Below are 21672 nucleotides of genomic sequence, written 5' to 3' on the forward strand. Positions count from 1 at the left end.
ACAAAGAGGTTGTTCATTACCCTTACAATTTTGAAATGTAAAGCCAAATTGAAGAAAAGACTCATCATATTTTCTTTTTCGCACATTAGATGCTTGTTTTTCAATACTTTGTCCTGCCTGAAGAGAGTTTGTAGCATTATCATCTGCGTCATTACCATTCTTATTTAAGTTCAGCCATTTATCCATGGCCAAAAATTATTTTGATGCTAAAATCCAATAAATATATAAAAATAACATACCTATTGCATATAATAACTGATTAATTAATTACCGAATAAATAAAAAAACTAAAATCTCGTTACGGTGGAACACTGACAATTGAATACACTAGAAGAGCGTCAATACTACACTACTTCACATTTGTATACAAATTTATTTGTATATTAGCGACAAAAGATGGCGCTAACGTCTATAATTCATACGTATTGGAATAAAATTGATAAAAAGATAAATATTATTGTAAAAACGAACCTAAAAGTAGTAATTAGTAATTAATATCATTACTTAGAATCATAAATATTACTTTTTTTATTTTGAATGTAAAACACATTTACATTTTATAATGTAAAAACTTAGACTGAAGCTGGCCACTCAGCATAAATTCTGTCATATTTAATTCAAATTTAGCGGTTAAAATACTCAACCCCTTTTCAACATGGCGGAGGTCATTCGAATTTCGACCCTCGCGAACAAAAGAAAGGGGCTTCATTATTGTATACTGTGGTATTATTGAATCATTGTCTCGCTGCACATGTGCGCGCGCATTCTAACCTTTGTTTGTGTGAAGGTGTGTGAGTGTGACTCTGCACAAGTACACATCTAGATGTCATAAAATTGTGTATTTGAATATTTGACATTAAAATCTCTCGCGACCCCAGAATTTTGCTACGCGACCCCATTTGGGGTCGCGACCCATAGTTTAAGAAGGCCTGCTCTATAGCAACACTCCGGAAGCTCAAATTCGTTGTTATTTAGCTTTGTTTTTCGAGACTTGGGGCTGGTAATAACAAAATTTTCCCATGCACCGTTATATGAAGTGCGGTAATATAGTAGATGTGGATGCTCTTTTTCCACCTTTATTTCCTTAATAGGACGGGACAGAATGGGGCATTTCTTTTTGTATATTGTATCGAAATGCTTCGTCCACCCTCGAAAATAATCCTGTGTAACATCCAAAACGATAAATGGGTTTGGTTTGGATCTAGCATTTTCAAAAGCTGCAATCCATTCCTTAGGATGTTCTACTTTGGTTTTTTGATTTACCAAGCCGAAATTCTTGTCGCGTTCCAAATATGAATGTCCCCGAATTGGAAATATAACTTTAATAAAGTCTAGCCGTTTTTCTATGTTAACCAGATGATGCAGGAAACGAAAAATTGTAAAATTTTTATTCTGACCCGGACACGAATCGCAGAATAAGTATAAGGACTTAACTTTCTCGTCGAGGAAGTTGTACATAAAGTGGTGAATTAACGAAGCGACATCGTCACTACCTTTTTTTCCCACAAACTCAGGATAAACATAAAACACGCTTTGAGAATTTCCTAAAATGTGTATGTTGAAGGCATAAATTGATAGTTGTCTCTTATAGTAAACATCGTTGGTTGATAAGTTTGGGGCAGGTAAATTTTTTGAAAAGTCAAAACATGTCGCTTCAATTTCTTTTGACTTTTTGGATTCTAATTTAGAAGCTTTTTTCCGAATGTAAAACTGTTCTGCTTGGCTTTTGTGAACAGTATTTTCCAGCTCAATCTTCTCAATTAATCTTTCTATCTTTTTCGTTTCATTGTCTCGTTTATTTAGTTTCTCAGCTTTTCTTCGCCATAAATTGATCGCAAGTACTGCATGTATCTGTTCTTGGATATCCAAACGAGATGTTAAAATCCCTTTCTAGAACTGTTCTGTAAGTTTCATACGATATCTTTACTTGTGGTTGCACTTCCTCAAATAATTTATGCATTTTTTTCATATTCAAGTCTTCAGATAGGTAAATTTTTGAAGAATCCCGTAAGCCATAGTGAGATGATCTATTCGGAAAGCTTTTTATGTGATCGTGAATGATATTTGGAACTTCCGGACTTAATTTTCTTGGACGTGTGTTATGCTTACCTCTTTTATTCTTTGGAGCTATGCCAGTCATTTTTAAACTACGAACGAGATGTTCGATTTTTGACTTAGTAATTCCGTGAATTGACATAAAAGCCGTCCTGCAAACAGATACTTCTTCAATACGATCATTTATTTTTGCACGAATTCTGTAGAAAAATGTAGCATCACGAAGTTTCGCGGATTCTTCAGGTTGACGTGGTCGTCGAGTTGCTACTGGTACGAGGGAAATTAAACCGCACAAATATAAATTCTGTTCATCTTCTGTTAGTAGCAAGTTAAATTGGCGTAGAATTTCTTTACGTACTTGTTCCTTCAAGGTTTCGAAACACTTTTTACGACATTTACAGTCCGGACCCATTTCGTGGCTTTGTAGCCTAAGTTTTTTGGAACTTCGTGTAGCCGTCCAAACTTTTTCCGTTTTTTGGTACTCTGACCATTCGTTGATTCTTTAGTTTCGTCTTGCATTATTTGCACAACACCACACAACACTTTACTGACAGAAACCAACAGAAACAAACTGCGACTCACACTAGGAATTCGAAGCTTCTTTGATATTATTGTTAGCGCAAAAAAGCCAATTTTCATCAACTCCCCTGAGTTAGCAAAAACAGGTAGTTGACGCTGCGACTTAGCCGGTTTATTTCTTGTTTTAAGGACTTAGCCTGTATATTCCCTCTTCACCAAATTTAAGTTCTGTGTTTTCTCTTGACCTAACCGTCTTTTTCCCTTTTTATGAACATTGACGAAAAGATTCGCTTTAATTTTACCAGACTGTGTTGTTAACACGATTTCAACAAAAATTGACTTAGCCTGTTTATTCCCTGTACCCTTCATTTACATTTACATTTACATCGTAATACATTTCAGAACATAAAACGAAACCTTCATTTATCAGATAACAGTCTATTAGATCCATCTGATGAATTTGCAAAAATACGACCATTCCTTCAGCTTATAAACAAAAAAAATTACAATTTGGTGTTTTTAGTCACAATTTATCTATTGATGAACAAATGGTTCCATATTTTGGGCGCCATTCATGTAAAATGTTTATCAAGGGGAAACCGGTAAGATTCGGTTTCAAACTTTGCTGTTTATGTTCATCTGACGGATATTTATTTCACTTTGAACCTTACACTGGAGCCGCAATGAAAACGGGAAAATCAAAATTAGGCTTGGGTGGTGAAGTAGTTATGCAATTACTCTCTGTAGTGAAAAATCCTCATGTTCATCGGATATTTTTTGACAATTTTTTTTCATCGTTTGATTTGTTTGTTGAATTGAAAAATAAAGGTTTTTTTTGCTACCGGTACTGTACAGAACGAAAAATTGTCCGTTAGAAAACATAAAATGTACTTCAAAGAAGGAAAGGGTTTTTTTTGATACAGCTTATGATACCTGTTCAAAAATTTCTTTAGTACGATGGAATGATAACTCCGTTGTCACTGTAATTACTAACCATTTGAATGTGGACCCAATACAATCAATTAAGAGGTACAACAGAAAGAAAAAAAAGGAAACACTAGTTAATCAACCTTATGCGGTATCAGAATATAATAAATTCATGGGTGGTGTAGATTTACACGATAACGGAATAGCCAACTATAGAACAAGAGTATTAGGAAAGACGTGGTGGTGGCCACTATTTATTAATTCATTGGATAGTGTCATAATAAACGCGTGGAAATTATACAATACTGTCAATAATACTAAAATGGCACAATTGGATTTTAAATCACATATTGCAGTTCGGCTAATGAAATGAAGACGTTAGAGCAATAACGGTACATGCCACACAACTAACTTTTTGAGAAAATCAACATTTTAATTTGTAATTAAATCGTGAAATAATAAGAAGTAAGATAAAAATTCTATAACATTTACTATTTGAAACTTGGTTATTTCTCTTCGATGAAAACTGAAGATTTTTTTGAAAAACAGCGCTTTCAATGACAAAATTTAATTTATGTCAAAATAGTGTGGCTTAGACCCTTATTACACGAAAATGTATTCAAAAATGATAAGTCGAGAAGGTAGTCCAGTAGCTATTACCTAAGACATCAAATTCATAATGGCAACACTAAAGAGTCTGAAATAAGTGAAAATTTGAAATAAAAATAACTAGATAAGAACAAAAACACATTTAATTCATGAAATAGTCACAACAAACAAAAAAACAAAAAATAACACACAAAAAACATTATTAAATTTTCTAATAAATTAAGATGAATTTTATTTTACTTTTCGTCGTCAATGTCGCTGAAGTTGTCTAAATGTTCTATGTCATCATCTATAGTCGGTGCACTATTTACATTATTATTTTCACCAACACCAATCTCCCTATAAAAATTTTGATAAATCGGAGGTATATACTTTAGAAGTGCGAAAAGATTGGATAGTTTCTTTTGGTTTAATTGAATGGGAGCATCATATTTTTTTTTTAAATCTTTTATTAACATATTTACAGATCTTCTTATACCTCTTTTACCTATATTTATATTTATATTTATATTTATACCTTATATTTTATTTTCATCTGTAGGTCTTTAAAAGATAAAATGTCTTCTTGTTCAAGTATAATAACATTGAAAGGATTCTTCCTTTTTGCTTTTAAAACAGCTTGGTACCAGTCCTCAGGACAATATACTTGTTTTAAATAGTTGCGCTTGTATTTTTCTATAACTGCAAAATCACGATCAGATGGAAGATGCGTGTGACCGACTACTAAAAATCTGTGCTTTATGCTCTTAAAAAAATTTTCTCGTATTAGTTGTTGCCATAAACAAACAATGGTCCAATTTTTATTTTGACCTGCGCAATTATCGCTATATACAATAAGCTTTGTATACTGATCATTGCAATTTTTCTTAAAATGTTTGTATAAAATGCTAGCAATTTCATCGCTGCCTCGCTTGGGCCACATGTACATATATCCTCTATCCTCTATACAGTCATGTATTCCTAAGTTGTAAGTCCACGCTTTTCTTAGATAAAAAGCAGGTCCAACCGTTAAATTTGGTACTGGTAAAGCCTGCTGTAAATCGAAACTTAAGACGAGGGTATCTCGTGTGTTTTTAGCTTTTTCTATTTCTTCTTTGAGACTTGTTTGTAGCTCTTCTGCCCTACAATGATGTAGTTCAAGTTCAGTCTTAAAGGTGTCTGCTAATTCGCCTTTACTCAAAGCGTGTTTTATTTGTATGTTGAGAAAGTCACATGTTTTGCAAGTGTCGGTTTTAGGGAGTTTGAATCCAATATTGAACTCATTACAAAACACGTTTCTGTAGTAACTTTCTTTTACGGCATGTAAACCTTTGTCTTCACACCATTCAAGGTAATAATCATGGTACAGAGCAGAAATGGATAAGTCTTGATCTATGTACACCTTATCAGGATTTTTTTGTCTACTGTAGTGACTGGTGTATTTAGGAATTGAATTGATGTGTGCCTTCACATTATCACGATCAGCATCACTAATCTTATTTGCCCTGTTCTGGTGTTTACCACGTTGGTCACTTTTTGGGGTAGTAGCTCCTTTGCTAATTTATTCATACAAAAGCTGAATTCTTTTTTTTGATTTTTGTAAGCCATGCACTGCAAGAAATTCTTGCTTGCACACCTTGACATCAACGCCATTAACTTTTACAAAATGTTGTATAGTAACTTTGCGTGACGATACTTCTTTTTTTGTTTTCTTAGGGTATAATCTTTTTTTCGGTACAGATTTCATTTGCGAAAAAAGGTAAATATTTTGTTTGTTGTAATCCGCTAAGTCCCAAAAAGTGTTGAAAATGTGCATCTCTTTTCCTTCTAAAGCATTTCGACATTTTCGGCGACAGTCGCACGAAGGTTCAAGTTCTCGTTCAGCTACTTGCTTTTGTCGTTTATTCACATATTTGTGACCCAAATTTCGTTTAATCTTTTTTTTATTTCTAACCTGCCTTGCAAAGTTTGCCTTGCGCTTTCTTGAAGGAATAGCTTTAGGTGGCGTGTGAAAAGAAATTCTTTTATTTAAAGAACGCGGACCTTCAAGATTAGTAAAACCATTTTCCTAAAAATAGTACTAAGTAGTTTCAGATATTTTGGAAGGCATAAAGGGATAAGTCACAATATTATTACTAAATTATTATTCTTAAAATTTCTTAAAATTATTACTAATATATTATGTATCTATAGGGTGATTCTCTATCGATGCGACAAACTTCAGCAGATGATTCTCTGTCGAAAATTAAGGCCAGTTTTTATTATGAACCATAAGCGCCTTCTGCTCCTCTGAGGACCTACGGTCCCCCAAAGAAAATTTGGTTTTTATTTTTTCTCGGAAACCATAAGCATCTAAGAATGATTTTTTTGTACCAGTTCAGCTTCTAGTAGGCCGCGTTTTGACCCATTTTCTGCTTTTGATCTGGTCCTCAAGTTACCAAACGTAACTACAACCGCCGAAGTTAAGTGAAGGTGGTAGTCAAGTTTGGTAACTTGAGGGCAAGATTAAAAGCTAAAAATGGCTCAAAACGTGGCCTATTAGGAGCTGAACTTCTACCCCAAATTTCATTCCTAAGGTACTTATGGTTTCCGAGCAAAAAGTTAAAACCAAATTAGAGGGGCGTAGCTCCTCAGGGGTGCCGAAGGCGCATATGGTTCATAATAGAAACTGACATTAATTTTCACCAGAGAATCATCTGCCGAAGTTTGTCGCATCGGTAGAGAATCACCCTGTATAATTTTTAAAGCATTTTGAACCAAAGAATAGGAAAATGTAACATTTTTGCATTATGAAAATATAACATCGTAATTTAAATATAAAAAAAAATAAAATAAAATAAGTCACATTAATTTAACTGAAGAAGGGAATAAGCCACATATTTTAAAACTTACCTGTCTATATTCGTCTGAAGAAGTTTCATTTGCACTATCGTCAGACCCAAGGTCTAAGTCACTATCACTTTCTGAGTTTTCGTTGTGAAACGTTTTTTTTTGAGTCGGAAAACTGTTTGACGCCGCCATAATTTAATTTAATAACGCTAAATACGGCTTGTATCCTTTTTACATTAAAAAAACTGTATTTTAAGTTTAATGTAAAAACGATTTTCTCTATTTACGAACCTGTCAACGTTTTTTTATCGGAAGTTTTTGTTTTTTAAGTAAAAGTCATAGCCTACTGATATAAAAAAATTAAATAACTCACTTTTTTTAAAAATGTGGCTTGTACCGTTGTTGCCGTAAGGTCTTCAAATATGAAAGCGCAACACCTAATACTGAACGAAACACGAGGTCAAACAGAGAATTTGAATCTTCCAATGACCATTTAATAAAGAATCACGACTCTAAAGCTCGTAGAAGATGTAAAATATGCCATAAACATACTATACATATGTGTAGTAAGTGTAATGTTCATTTACATGTAGAGTGTTTTACGGACTATCACAATAAATCGTTATACTGTTAATCCCATTGGTGCGTTTTTGCACCAATTTTAGTTTAAATATTTTTTATATTAAACTTTATACTAAAGTTGGTATTTGTTGGTATAATGTTGTATTAGTATTATTATTTATTTACGACTAATTTATTACTTAGTTATTAAATGATAATCAAAATTTTTGTGTGCTGTTGTTCACTTATCTTACCAGTGGTGCATTTTTGCACCATCTCAAAAACAATTTTTTGTTTCAAACACCTGTATACATTTTTATACTCTTCATTCCATCTTATCTTAAGCAAAAGTATAAAAAATCAATTTTTTTAAACATAAAGCAGCTTGGGACTAAATGGGTTAATGGGTATGTTGCTGTATAAGTTGGTAATATCAAAAGAGATCAAAGTGAAATTTCGTGGATATTTTAAATTTCGTAAGGTGTCGATCAAATCGTAACGGTAGTCTGCTTTAAATTGGATAGTGTTTCTGAAATATTGTATCATGAATTTAGCGATGTTATATGTGCTACAATTAACAGATGATATAATAGGCCTGATAGGAAAATTATTTTTATGCAGTTAATTTCGATCTGATCACTAATAATTATAATCAGCGGATTTTTTTCTAATTGCGGTATAAAATTAATCGCTCGACATAGATTATCCTCAGTTCAATATTAATCTTAAATGGTATTGCATACGGTGTATTTTTGTGTTCAAGTTTTGTAATAAATAAACAAGATAAGATAACTTAACTTTTACAGTTAATTCATGTATAGAACGTTCGCAATCAAGAGGTGTTGAGAAATTGAGTCCCTGACATTTTGAATTCGGAATTGGAAACCGAATCTTAAAAAATCAGAAAATTAAGGAGGAACGATAAATATTTACTGTTTCGTGATTACCGAGTTTTTATTACTTTGGTTAAAAAACATGTTGGAATCATTTACGAATTACTTACTTATTTTAATGATAATTACTGGACATAATCAAATTTCCTGTGAGAGTATGTTAAACGGGGAATAATTTGGTTTTATATGTCTTACGTAAATAAATAATTTTTAGGTGTAGATTTATATTGGAGAGATTACAATGGAACAATTCCCTCAGATGCGTACCCTGCAGGGAACGATATTTATATAGGCCAAACACTTAATTTGCCATACATGCAAGTAGGAGGTCTTCTTCCTGGAGGGTTGTATCCAGACCGACATATGGTTATAGTTGAAGCACATGGTAAAAGACAAGAACATAACAAAAATATTAAAGTAATAGGATCTTTCAGTTGCTTGTTTATTTATTAAAAAAGATCTTTGTATGCATTTGTAGGTTTTATGTACTTCTACACCATATTTATTAAAATGGAAATGGATCAATACGCGTGACTTGAAACCTAATTTGTCGGAGAATTGCGTTATAGGTGGATATGAAGGTGACCGCTTGCTGTTTATTGGAAAAATTTTTCACGACGGTGAATGGAAAATTGGAAAAGTATTCCCACCCTCAAACGACCGCAATGGATTGAGAATCTGGACTAAAGAGGGAATAGCATTTCGCACTCCAGATTTTCAGATATTGATGAGCGTTAATCAAACAGAATTATAAAACAAAATAAAACTTGCATCAATTCTCCTATTATTAATTTATTTTAGTGCGAATTCTCATCAAAATAATATTAAAAATATTTTAATTAATGATGGGTTTTTGATGTTTTGGCGAGTCGCAAGCAAAAAAATAATTTTTACACCAAATTAAAGTTTAAATCTTCTTCTATCAGAATATACAAAAGTTATTAAAAAGACTTTACTAAAACATTTTTTATTAATAATGCGTTTTTATTGGTTTTTTTATTTTTTTGTGAAAGTCATCAATCTCACAAAAAAATGATAAAATTGAAAAATCCTCCATGTCATATTTACGAAAGCTATAAATACTAAAGAGTAGTGGTTTATATAATTTACTCTTTTTTAGAACTAAAATACAAAGATAGACGTGTTGTCTTGTTAAATGCTTGTGGATTTACATCGAAATATCAACAAAATGGTAACATAGCAATTTGGGTAATTTGATAAAAGTTATAATTTTTATGTGAAGGTTGTTGACAAAACGCAAATTAAATTTTAGTTTTTGCTTTAATATTCCTGTTTGAACTGAGCGTTTTGAGTCGTTTCTTACTTTACGAAGTAGTTTTTATCGCGAGTATTCTTTTTATTGCGGAAATTAGCATGTCTATAACGACTTGCGCTAGTGTGTTATGTGGAAGAACCCGCCGCAATTCTCGTGGGTTGCGAATGTTTCGTTTTCCCGCGTCCGATAAGGAAATATGTGAAAAATGGATCGAGAATTCCGGTAAGATTTTAATTTTTGAGGTGCAGATAAATCTTTAATTACGATATTAAGTAATTTTCAAGTGGGGAGTATATTTATATTTCATTGCTACTATATTAAAAAAAATCACACAAAGTATGATTTATTTGTTTAAATTAGGAAACTCCCCCCTTAAAGTCTTCAACTCTTAACTATTTAAGTAATAAAATTAAACTGAAATGTTATCTATTGACTATTTAACATTCAAATGCATTTAAATATGTTATTCAAAATTTAATAAAATCAGATAAAATTACTATTTACTAAACTTTCTATTTTCACTTTAGGAAATTTGGATTTACTAAGTTTATCTCCAAAGTCCTTAGGTAAACGATCAATTTGTGAATATCATTTTCAAGCACAAGATATTTTTAATAAAAAATTATCAAATTATGCCATTCCTTTGCCTTACACCGATGCTTGTCCAACGGAAATTGATGGAAACGAACCATTAACATACAGTGACCAACCATCAACATCCAAAACTAGATCTCCAAACTCAATGACATTACAAGAGGTTAGATTCCTTACACCTACCAAAAATATTGAAACAAATGATAGTGGTCCTGATAAATTACCACTAATGGATATTTCCAATTTTCCGACACCGCCTTCACATAAAAGGAAAAGGGAAGAACTGAAGCGAACATAAAAGTTAAAGTCAAACTTTGCAATTCCTCGCGAATTGAAACAGTTACCAACATTCAGTAGATCGCTATGTTCGATGCAACTGTATCATAAAAAAATGAAACCATTCACTATTGATGAGAAAGCTACCGCTATATCATTATATTATAAATCACCCTCAGTGTATAAATTCATGAGGGAAAGAGGTGTGATTCTACCATCACCTTCAATAATAAGAAAATGGTTATCTCAGTACAATACGAAAACGGGATATAACAAAGGTATATACAAACAGTTAAAAATTAAATTTGATACTATGAGTAGTAAAGATAAGGAATGTATACTTACCTTTGATGAGATGAGTATTAAAGAAAAATTAGAATATTGTAAGAAGACTGGAAGTACAGATGGCTTTGAGGATCTTGGGGAACTGGGAAGAAAGCCAATTGCGGCTAAACATGCTTTAGTATTATTAATTAGAGGTGTATATTGTAATTGGCAAGCCCCATTATCGTTTTATTTAACATCAAGTAGGGTGGGCGGTGAAGATTTAAAAAAAATTATTTGTCACACTTTAACGATGTTAAAAAAAATAAACGTTAAACCTATTGGTATTATTTGCGACCAAGCTACGACGAACCAAAAACTATACAAACTTTTAAAAGTAACAATAAATAAACCCTATTTTTTGTGGACAAAAGAAAATATTTTGCTATATTTGATCCGCCTCACTTATTAAAGAGTTTGCGAAATAATTTGCTTAGCGGAGATTTTATATGGAAGGAAAAAAGAATTTCATTTAATGATATAAGAAAGCTATTTGATTTAGACCAACAAAGCGACACTGGGAAAGCTTTAATAAAAATAAATGAACAGCATATAAACCCAAATACATTTCAAAAAATGAGCGTAAAATTAGCTGCACAATTATTTAGCCATAGTGTGTCTGCTGCAATGCAAACAGCTATCGACACTAAAGAATTAAGCACGAATACTTGTTCAGCAACAGCGGAATTTATAGAAATAGTGGATAATGCCTTTGATGCATTGAACAGCAGAAATTTACAAGATAAAAAACCTTGTAAAAGGGCATTATCAGAGGCAAATAACGAAGCTTTTGCAGCTTTAAATAAAATGGCTGAGGCAATGAAGTCGATTAAAAAAATAAGTAAAAATGTAATGAAAACCACCAAAAGTTTTGATGGATGGCAGTTAACTATAACTTCAATAAAACAAATTTTCGAAACACAGCAACGAAAGGGGTATAAATTTCTTCTAACATCCAGGCTAAATCAGGACATCCTCGAAAATCTATTTTCTATATACCGTCAACGTGGAGGATATAATAAAAATCCCACTGTACGGACATTTAAGGCAGCATTTAAAAGTAATTTAGTTCATAATTTATTAAAAGCTCCAAAAACAGGTAATTGTGAACCACTACCAATGGAAAGACTACTAGACAACAATGAAATGTTGAAAAGTGACGAATCCTCTATTAGCACTTCAGAAGAAGAACCTTCACAAGAAAATGAACTATTTAATTTCGAAAAGAACTTGGAATCATGTGCAATAAATTATTTTGCTGGGTTTATAATCCAAAAATGTATTAAAAAATTTGATTGCAATTATTGTCTAAAGAAGATTTGATTGAAGACAGAGACATTTTGTTATTTTACAAAAACTATAATATAAATAATCCAACATCATTAAAGAAACCATCCGATTTGCAATACATCTTTGGAAAAATTGCTATGACGGAATTTAATAAACATTTTCCAAGTTATGTTTGCGAAAAGAATTTATGTGTAAAAAAATTGAGAGCACAGTACTACATATTATACCGGGCTGGTATAAAAGATGTAAAGCCCATAAAATCTTTATGCTTCACCTTATTGTAAGAACTTTAATCCATAAAAGATGTGGCTTATTAACCTCCAATCGCAACTATCGATCGGTAAAAAAAAATACTAAGTTGGCGATATTAAAACATATATAAGGTTTGTTGTAGATCACAGATAAAAAATATAAAAAAATTAATATGTTTATCAGAATATTTTTTTCTTTTTTTGTACTTTAAAGATAATATCTCGATAAAGAACAAGATCGATAGCTCCCGATGAAAAAAAGGACGTTTAGGTACGTATACGCCCGGTACGCTTAGCGTTAAATTCGCCTCTGACGTTAATAGAAGCTTAATAGAAGATATTGAAAATATCAAATTATTAATCTAAAAATATTAATTGATCACATTCATTGCTAATTCTTTTAAGAATACAAAAGTATAAATAAAAAAATTGTTGGTGAGAATTCAATCATTAGGCAACTAACATTACATTATTCATTCATAATGATTAGTTACAATAAAATACTCAGTTCGGCACTACCATACAGACCATAATATCTCGGATAAGAACCATATTTTACAGAGCGTTAGCAGACTATACTATTTAAAGACAATGGTAATAGTTAACAAACTGTCCGAACAATTCGTGGATTCTTTGAAAACTGACAGTTTGTGACATGCGCAAAAGGTTGTTTTTGTAATACTACTTAACCTTTTCTCTTAATTGTCAAACTACAAAATGATTTCTTTTGGTGAATTAGAAAGCAGCAGTGTGAGGATGAGTTGGATTTGCTAATGAGGAACCAAAAAAGATTTCAAAACAAACATTATTTTGAAGAAACGGTTCCACGTATAGCGAAGAGATCTTCTTTGAGCATTTCCGAGTGAGTACGAAAGTTCTCGGGCAATTAACTGGACGATTCAAAAAATCTTCGCAATATAACGAACAACACACTGGTGGAAATGGGAAGTTGACTGCACACAAACAGTGTTCAATTTATTTATGGTTTGCAGGACACCAAACCGCATCATTCCGTGACGTAGCGGACCGCTTCGACATATCCATAAGTTTCTAAGCAACTTATCAAGCGAAATAATTAAATGGCCTGATGAACAAGAAAAAAGAGCAATTGAAATACAATTCAGGGAGAATGGCTTTCCAGGTGCAATTGGGGCGATTGATGGTAGTCACATCAAGATAGATAAACCTGACGATGATCCTGATTCATATATGAATAGAAAATCTTTCTATTCGATAAAGTATGACCGTTAGTTATTTGTAGAATATTAGTACAGAGTATTTGTATTAATGCTTGTTAATTCTTAAGATTCAAGTAGTTTGTGACAATAACTATAAAATCCGGAATTTGTATGTGGGCTACCCTGGATCTGTGCACGACAGTCGGGTCTTTAGATCTTCTAAATTAGGTCATAACTTGGCGGAAAGATGCAATGATTATTACATATTAGGTGATAGTGGATACCTTTGTTTGAGACATTTGCTCACACCATATAAAGATTTTGGACAGTTGTCTCCAATCCAAAGAAAGTACAATAAGAAATTGTCAAAAAACCGGTATGTGATCGAACATTGCTTTGGAATATTGAAACAAAAATTCCGTCAACTGTTTCATTTAAAATTAAGAAAAATTGCTGATTTATTCTATTTATTATATTTTATTCGAAGTTGCTGTGTTTTACACAACATCGCAATAGAAGATCAATTCTTGTGTAATGAAGAAATACAAAATGATATAGTAGGTATCCCACAACAAAGGTATGCTAATAATGAAGATAACAATGAAGCGATAAATGATAGAAATGTTATTAGGATGCGAACTTTTGTTGCAAATAATGTTTTGAGACATTAACATCATGTAATTTAGTTATTTCATTTATTAATATTCCAAAATACCTTTTGACTACGTTATTGAATCAGAATCTGATCCTTACAAATCCTTAAAAAACAATATAATATAATATTCTTATAAAAAAAGAAAACCACAACATAACAAAATAAATATTCTTATAAACAAAAATCATTTTATCATTTGTTAACGATTAAGATGACTTGATGTAAAATTTTCTGCCAATGATTTTAAAATAGCATTCTATTCTTTAAGAATTTGGTGACTTTCCTCTGCTAGTTTTATCTGTTGTTCCTTTAATTGACATTTTTTAAAACAATAATTTTTAAGAATGGTTAATTTGTTTTCATAATACTCCTTTTTATCTTTTCTGATCAAATGTAATGTATCTGAACGTGTTTTCTTTTTAATTCGCTGCCTCTGAGGTCTCTTGTCTACATTAAGGAATGTAATATTTGTATTTTTATCAATGAGTGAATGAGTTATGGTAGTTAATAGTTTAATTTAGTTCAGTTTTAAGGAATTTTTATTATTTTATTTTTGCATAATATTGAAAACGTGTAATTCACTGAAGAGTCGAAAACATCATATTGAATTGCAATATGCTGACGACACAAATGTCAGTGAACTACTCGTTTCCTGTCAACTACAATTAGTTCTCTATTTAGTTAAAAACAAATTATCTTGCAAACCGGCAAATAAATTAACTTTACCAACACATTACATGAAGGACTATAAGAATGCGGATTTCATGCTTTTATATCGACGTTTAACTGATACGGATTTTTCTTTTTTGAGTACGTATGATAATGTGGATGATGTAGTTGCTGTATTTTATGATATTCTATATGATATCTTAGCTGATTGTGTCCCGAAAAATCAAGTTGGGGCTCGTAAATATCCAGTGTGGTTTAATCAATGTATAATAAAAGATATTAAGGCTAAGGATTTCCATTTTAAACACAGAAAAGATTCCACGTACCATTTGGATAAATACAGAGAACTGAGGGCCAGGGTCAAACGGGACGCTGCAATAGCTTACAATAATTATACACGAGATGTTGAAAATAATATTGTAGCTGATCCGAAGGCATTTTGGAATTTTATTGGTAGCAAAAGGGATAACTTTAACCAGAGTCAGTTTTGTTCCGACGGAGTTCCTCTTGCTTCTAGCGAAGATATCGCATCTGCTTTTGCAAATCATTTTAAGTCCGTTTATGGTTCAACGTCGAATTATTCTCTTTCGTTCTATGATGACATTATCAACAATAACTCATTCGATTTGTTCAACTTGGAATCCTTCTCAATGAATGAAATTGGTGATGCCATAAATAAGCTTAAATCTAAACGTGCAGAGGGACCAGATGGTATTCCCTCTTACATTGTGAAGGGCTTTGTAATGCCATTATACATAATTTTTAATTTATCACTTGTGACGAATACATTTCCAAATGTTTGGAAGGTCGCAAGAGTGACTCCAATTCACAAATCTGGCCCGTCTGGTGATGTAGGAAATTATAGACCTATATCGGTAATCTCCTGTTTTGCTAAACTTTTCGAACAATTGATTTATCACAGGATTTTCAATCAAGTAAAACTGTCGTTGAATGTTAATCAGCATGGATTTATTCCTGGTCGCTCTGTGGAGACCAACTTAACTATCTTTACGGATTACGTTTCCAAAGCATTGGATGCTAGAACTCAAGTGGATGTTATCTACACGGATTTTGCAAAAGCATTCGATAGGGTGGATCATGATACGCTTCTGCACAAGCTGGCACAACACGGGTTTTCTTATTCTACTCTTAGTTTTTTTGTTTCATATTTGTCCAACAGATTTTATTACGTCTCTTATAAAAATGCAGTATCAGATATGTTGGGGATTGATTCAGGGGTTCCGCAAGGTAGTAATCTGGGACCTTTGTTATTTTTGTTATTTATAAATGATTTGCTTACTCTTGCTTACTCTTTGCGGACGATCTGAAGATATTCACAACTGTACACGACTTAACTGACTGCCGGTCCTTACAGTCTGATTTAGATAACGTATTTAATTGGTGTCGGCTCAACAAGCTCCATTTTAATGTGTCTAAATGTGAGTCAATGACGTATACATTGAGGAAGAGGCCGATAGAATTTGTATATAAAATAAATAATGTGAATTTGAGGTTTGTTGTTAAAAAGAGAGACTTGGGTGTGTTGTTTTCGCCTGGTTTATGCTTTGCTGAACATATTAAAGCCACAGCAACCACAGCTTTGCGTCTCTTAGGATTTGTCATTAGAAATGGGTACAGTTTCTCAAACTTACAGACGCTGCAATTACTGTTCAATTCTTTAGTGCGATCTAAGCTGGAATATGCGGTAATTCATTAGGTATCTCTACTACAAAAAATTCCGTGTTTTTATTGGTTTTAGGTCGTACGAATTTGCACGTAAATTATTTAAAATCACCAGGTTGTCTCTCAGAAGAAAAATTATATCACTCTGTTTTCTGTATAAAATGTTGAATAATAGTATAATTGCTCCATTAATATTAGAAAATATTGGTTTCTATGCGCCTGCATATTGTGGTAGGCTAAAGAATCTTTTCTATATTCCTCGGTTTTCAACTGAACTGAGACGAAATTCTCCTCTTATTAGAATCCTTTCACTGTACAACACACTGTCGGCTTCTTCCTTCATACCTCTGTTTGGCATTGGTATTAGACCGTTTAAACAACATTTGACACCTTTGATAAGTGCTGCAGCCACCCAGTAGCCAAACTTGATTTTTGTCATTGAATTCTGTAATTTGTGATGTAATTCTATTCATTTTTTAAAGTTTTGGTTCAATATATCCTCCGCGCGTTCTGTGATGGGTTAATTAACATTTATGCTTGATCTTGGTTGTTTTGTTATTTTTGTTGGTTATATTATGTACTAGTAGACTTAAGTTCTGAAATTTGTAATTAGGGGCAACCCTGTAATTTCGGAAGTAAAATAAATAAAATAAAATAAAAAATAAAATAGACAGTCAATCGTAGACGATCGTTAAGAACTTATCGATATTTGTTAAGTTACTTATAAATAAAATGGTTTAAGATTAATTAAAGTATTTTCAATAAAACATAGAAAATCATAAAAAATCACAAATTATTACAATTTGTCAATTCAGGCTCAAAACTTATTGTACTTATGGGTGATTGATTGGTGGTATGATCAGGTAGTTTCTCATTTTCATTCTGAATGAATTTTACGGTATTACGATTGTGAATGGTTGTACTATCTAAGATGAGAATTGGGTTCAAATTACGCTATTTTAAAATATTTCATTCATTTCCTCAGCATATTCAAATACCTTCCGACCCCTGCCCGTTTTACTATTGTTATCTATATATTTTTTATAATTTCTTTCAATCACTCGCTGTGTTTTCTCACTGTTTTCAATCACTTTCAATCTGTTTTCACAGTGGCTTGGAGTAAAACATAATTGATGTTCAAATGTAAATAGTTCTGATATGGTTCCCCATAGTTTCTGTAATGTTCTAATTTTTTGAGTTCCTACTCGGTCTCTAAGTATTTTGTAATAATTTATTAAGGCCTTCTGCACACGGAGCTGCTCGTCATAGACGCGTATTAGACACGATTGTAAGAAGGCGTACGCTTCAGTGCATCTCACGTGTTTTTAAATGAAAACCTGCACATGGCGACGCAGCGTCGCGATCTGGTTTGAACATGCAAGCTGCATAGCGGCCGGCGTACAGCAGTGTTGGTCGCTTGGCGTAGAGGTAACGCCGTATAAATAAAATAATAAGTAAAAATGGAAGATAAAAGCGATCAAACGGTGAAATTTGTTCAGTTAATTGAAAATTATCAGTGTTTATATAATCATACATTAGCTGAACACTCTAGAAAAGATGTTACCGAAAAAGCTTGGTCTGCAATAGGTCAAAAAATGAAATGGACAGGTAATTCAAGAATTATTTCATATATTATTATATGGATATTCATTTTAACATTTTATAAACAATAATTCCATTGCCATGGTAAAGCTACATTTGGTGATAAAAAATAATTAGCTAAATAGTTTCGGAGATTTTGAGGTGAGGAAGTTTCATTGATATTTATATTTTCAATATCTGGCAAGTTTCTCGGATTTTGCGGATTCTTTTCTATTACAGGAACTGCGTATAATGTGCCATCTTTTTTTCTAATGAAATTGTGTAAAACGCATGCACATTGTATTATTGATATAATTGTTTCATATTTGCGGACTCGTATAGGTGTTAAAAAAATTTGAAATTTTTGAGTCATCATTCCAAAAGCACATTCTATTGTTTTTCTTCCACGACTATGTCTGTAATTGAAAATTCGCATTTTATTGTTAACATTTCTTTCGGGGTATGGCCTCATAATATTTTGTCTCAAAGGAAATGCGTTATCAGCTGCAAAATAATATGGGAATTTATTGCCACTTTCGTCGTTTGGAAGTTCTATTAAAGATGGCAAAGTATTATTGTTCTCTAACCAACGACGAAATGTAGAAACCCGAAAGATGCCTCCATCACTATTTCGGCCAGCATATCCGCATTCTATTGTTGTGAACAGCCCTTCAGCATCACAACAGCCAAACAAAACAACAGAATGATAATTTTTATAATTAAAGTTGGTGGATCCGGAATTTGGATATTTCTGAATGCGGATATGTTTACCGTCAATTGCTCCTAAACAGTTTGGCAACTGCCATAGCTCAAAAAATCTACTTGCTATTTGTTTCCATTTTTCTGTATTTGGTAACGACATATATGGCTCCTTCAACACATTCCATATCGCTTTTGTAGTTTGTTCTACAATACTTCCCACTGTACGTTCACCTCTTTGAAAATATAAAGATAGAGCAGTAAATGTACATCCAGTAGCTAAATATCTAAAACAAAAAACTAGTTGTATATATTATATGAAAAGCACGCTATATTGGCTCATAAACACGTGAATTTTTTATAGCGGCAGGTTGTAAAGACAAATGGAAAAACATTCGGAATGGTTTTGTACGCAGCCTTAAACCACCTGCGAGTGGATCATCAGCAAAATCTAAAAAACCTTACTATTTACACGACATTATGCAGTTTGTCTTGCCATATGTAAGACCCATTCAGCATTTAGAAAAAACCGGAAACATTTCGTTGGAAGAAAGTGAAATAGTGACAGAGACCGACGAAGACAATCCTGAACCTCAATTAAGTTATACCCTGCTTGAAGAAAATAAAAACGATAACGTCACGAAATCTTCTGAAGAAAGTTCTTTTAACTTTGAAAAAAAGAAAAGAAAGAGAAGACATGTACAGGAAAAAGATGAAATCGATCACGCTATTTTAGATTATATCAAAGAAAAGAAAAGTAATAAGACTTTAGATGACGATCGAAGGATGTTTCTTTTAAGTTTATTACCCGACATAAAGAACTTATCAGACAAAAATATGCAACAATTTAAAATTAAAACACTTGTATTGCTAGAACAACTGTTAACGCAGCAAGAGCAATCTATAGATCATTTTCAAATGTACGATAACGCACAAAGCAATCACGCTCCCTCGCCGATTAGTATTGCATCGTCTTCAGCTTCCAGTATTTATGATACCACGGATGGATACACAATTCATAATTTGGAAAGTTTACCTGCTTGTAGTAGTAATATAAATGACCAAAATAATTTTCTTTAAAAATTAAATATATAACTTGTATTATTGTTTTTATAATAAATAAATTACTTTACTTACCTTAGCGTTATCAAAATTCTCTCTTCTGCACTAACACATTCACGCATGTTAGTATTTTGTTTTTGAATGGTGGGACCTACAATTAACACCAGTTCTTTAAACGTATTTTTAGACATTCTGTAGAAACTTTGAAATTTAGAGTCGTCTACTGATAGCTCTTTGGCAGCAATAAATAGTCTCTTGTCGATATTTTTGCGAATATAAGGATGCACCCAAAATTTTCTCTTATATTTCTGTTTTCTCTTACGAGAACGAAGATAATTTAACAAAAGTAGATCCTCTTCATCACTTGACATATTGGTAAGTACTGAATAAAATACGTTTTAAGATCGGTTTGTTTGCGGATCTTTAGGCGTATAAGAAGCGTCGCTGCATGACGCTTTTAAGTGTCTTATTAGACGAAATCGCTACGCCGCGTCGTTATTTGCATTTTTTCATTTAAAAATACGTGAGATGCACTGTAGCGTACGCCTTCCTACAATCGCATCTAATACGCGTCTATGACGAGCAGCTCCGTGTGCTGAAGGCCTAAGAGTCTAGTCTCATTATGAGACCAAACTTTATATTCACTTGGGTTAAGTTGGTTTTCCATGCCTTGAATTACTTCTCCTAAATCTAAAATAAGTACGTAAACAAGTAAAAATTAAATTTGCTTTCTCTTTGCCCATAATCAATCAATAATACTTACATTGGTTTTTCCGTCTTACGTCTGTTCAAACAAAATTTAAGATTACATTATGACTTATGATAATTACCTGATTCTGTCACGTTCGAGCAGATGACAATCACAAACAAATTGGAAACTGTATTTGAAGTTTACACATGCGCACTAAAAAGTCCAAAACAGTTTGTGAACTGTATGCCAAAACAAACCTTATATTTATATGTATTGAGAAAACAATATTTCCTTTGAAAGATGATATTTTATTTTTAATTATCGGTGCTACAAATTTAATTCGGTTATCAAACCGTCATCAGGCACCACTGTAATATTGAAAATTAAACTAAACTTTAAAATTACCTTATATTACTAATTGGTCTTACCGTCTAATTGTCAATAATAAGTTTTGATAATGTAGGTGGATAAGACATATCAAGACGAACCAACAATTTCGCTTTTTTAACAAATAATTACGCGTTCTTTTGGTACACTACATTTGAACACACTACTAATTGAAAAGTAGAAAGTTAAAATTACATAAAACTCGCCAAAAATAGTTAAAAATGCAGTAAAATTAGATACGTTAAAATGTAATAACTAATAGGTGTCCTAAGCTGTTATTGGACCTAAAGGCAGGGGTTATATTGTATTTCTTGCTTTTAAAGTTTTTTCCAGATTAGGGTGATAGGGTAAAATTATATATTGTTTTTTGGCGTAAAATCTTGGGAATATGATGTTGTTTATATTATTATTATGCATTTTGTAATATATGTGTTGCATTTCTCGGAAACTATATCCATTATCTAAGCCTATATTTATGATCTTACTAAGTTCAGAGTTAAATCAGTTTTCATCCAATGGTACATTGATTAAACGATTAAATAAAAATCTGGATGCCGCTTCTTTGTGTTGTTGACAGTGATAAGAATTCTTTGGAATAATGCAGTTTGTTGTCGTATCTTTTCTAAATATAGGTCACTTATCACAAAAAATAGGTCACTTAAATTTAGCATATTTTAGCATATT

At 32.3% G+C, this 21672-nt stretch overlaps 2 protein-coding genes across 2 annotated transcripts; one reads left to right on the forward strand and one right to left on the reverse strand.

The window, feature by feature from the left end:
• The first annotated feature begins 8281 nt into the window (after positions 1-8281).
• LOC111421722 (uncharacterized) lies at positions 8282-9153 on the forward strand. Its single transcript, XM_023054903.2, has 3 exons — positions 8282-8527; positions 8587-8789; positions 8851-9153. Exons 1-3 carry the CDS (start codon positions 8455-8457, stop codon positions 9124-9126), a joined length of 552 nt encoding a protein of 183 aa, XP_022910671.2. The 5' UTR covers positions 8282-8454; the 3' UTR covers positions 9127-9153.
• Positions 9154-17807: 8654 nt separating this feature from the next.
• On the reverse strand, positions 17808-20474 carry LOC139432453 (uncharacterized). The gene is made up of 2 exons (XM_071200994.1): positions 19986-20474; positions 17808-19135 (listed from the first exon to the last, which is right to left on the reverse strand). Exons 1-2 carry the CDS (start codon positions 20279-20281, stop codon positions 18229-18231), a joined length of 1203 nt encoding a protein of 400 aa, XP_071057095.1. The 5' UTR covers positions 20282-20474; the 3' UTR covers positions 17808-18228.
• Positions 20475-21672: the final 1198 nt, after the last annotated feature.

This window comes from Onthophagus taurus, unplaced genomic scaffold (genome assembly GCF_036711975.1).
Source record: "Onthophagus taurus isolate NC unplaced genomic scaffold, IU_Otau_3.0 ScKx7SY_15, whole genome shotgun sequence".
NCBI lineage: Eukaryota > Metazoa > Arthropoda > Insecta > Coleoptera > Scarabaeidae > Onthophagus > Onthophagus taurus.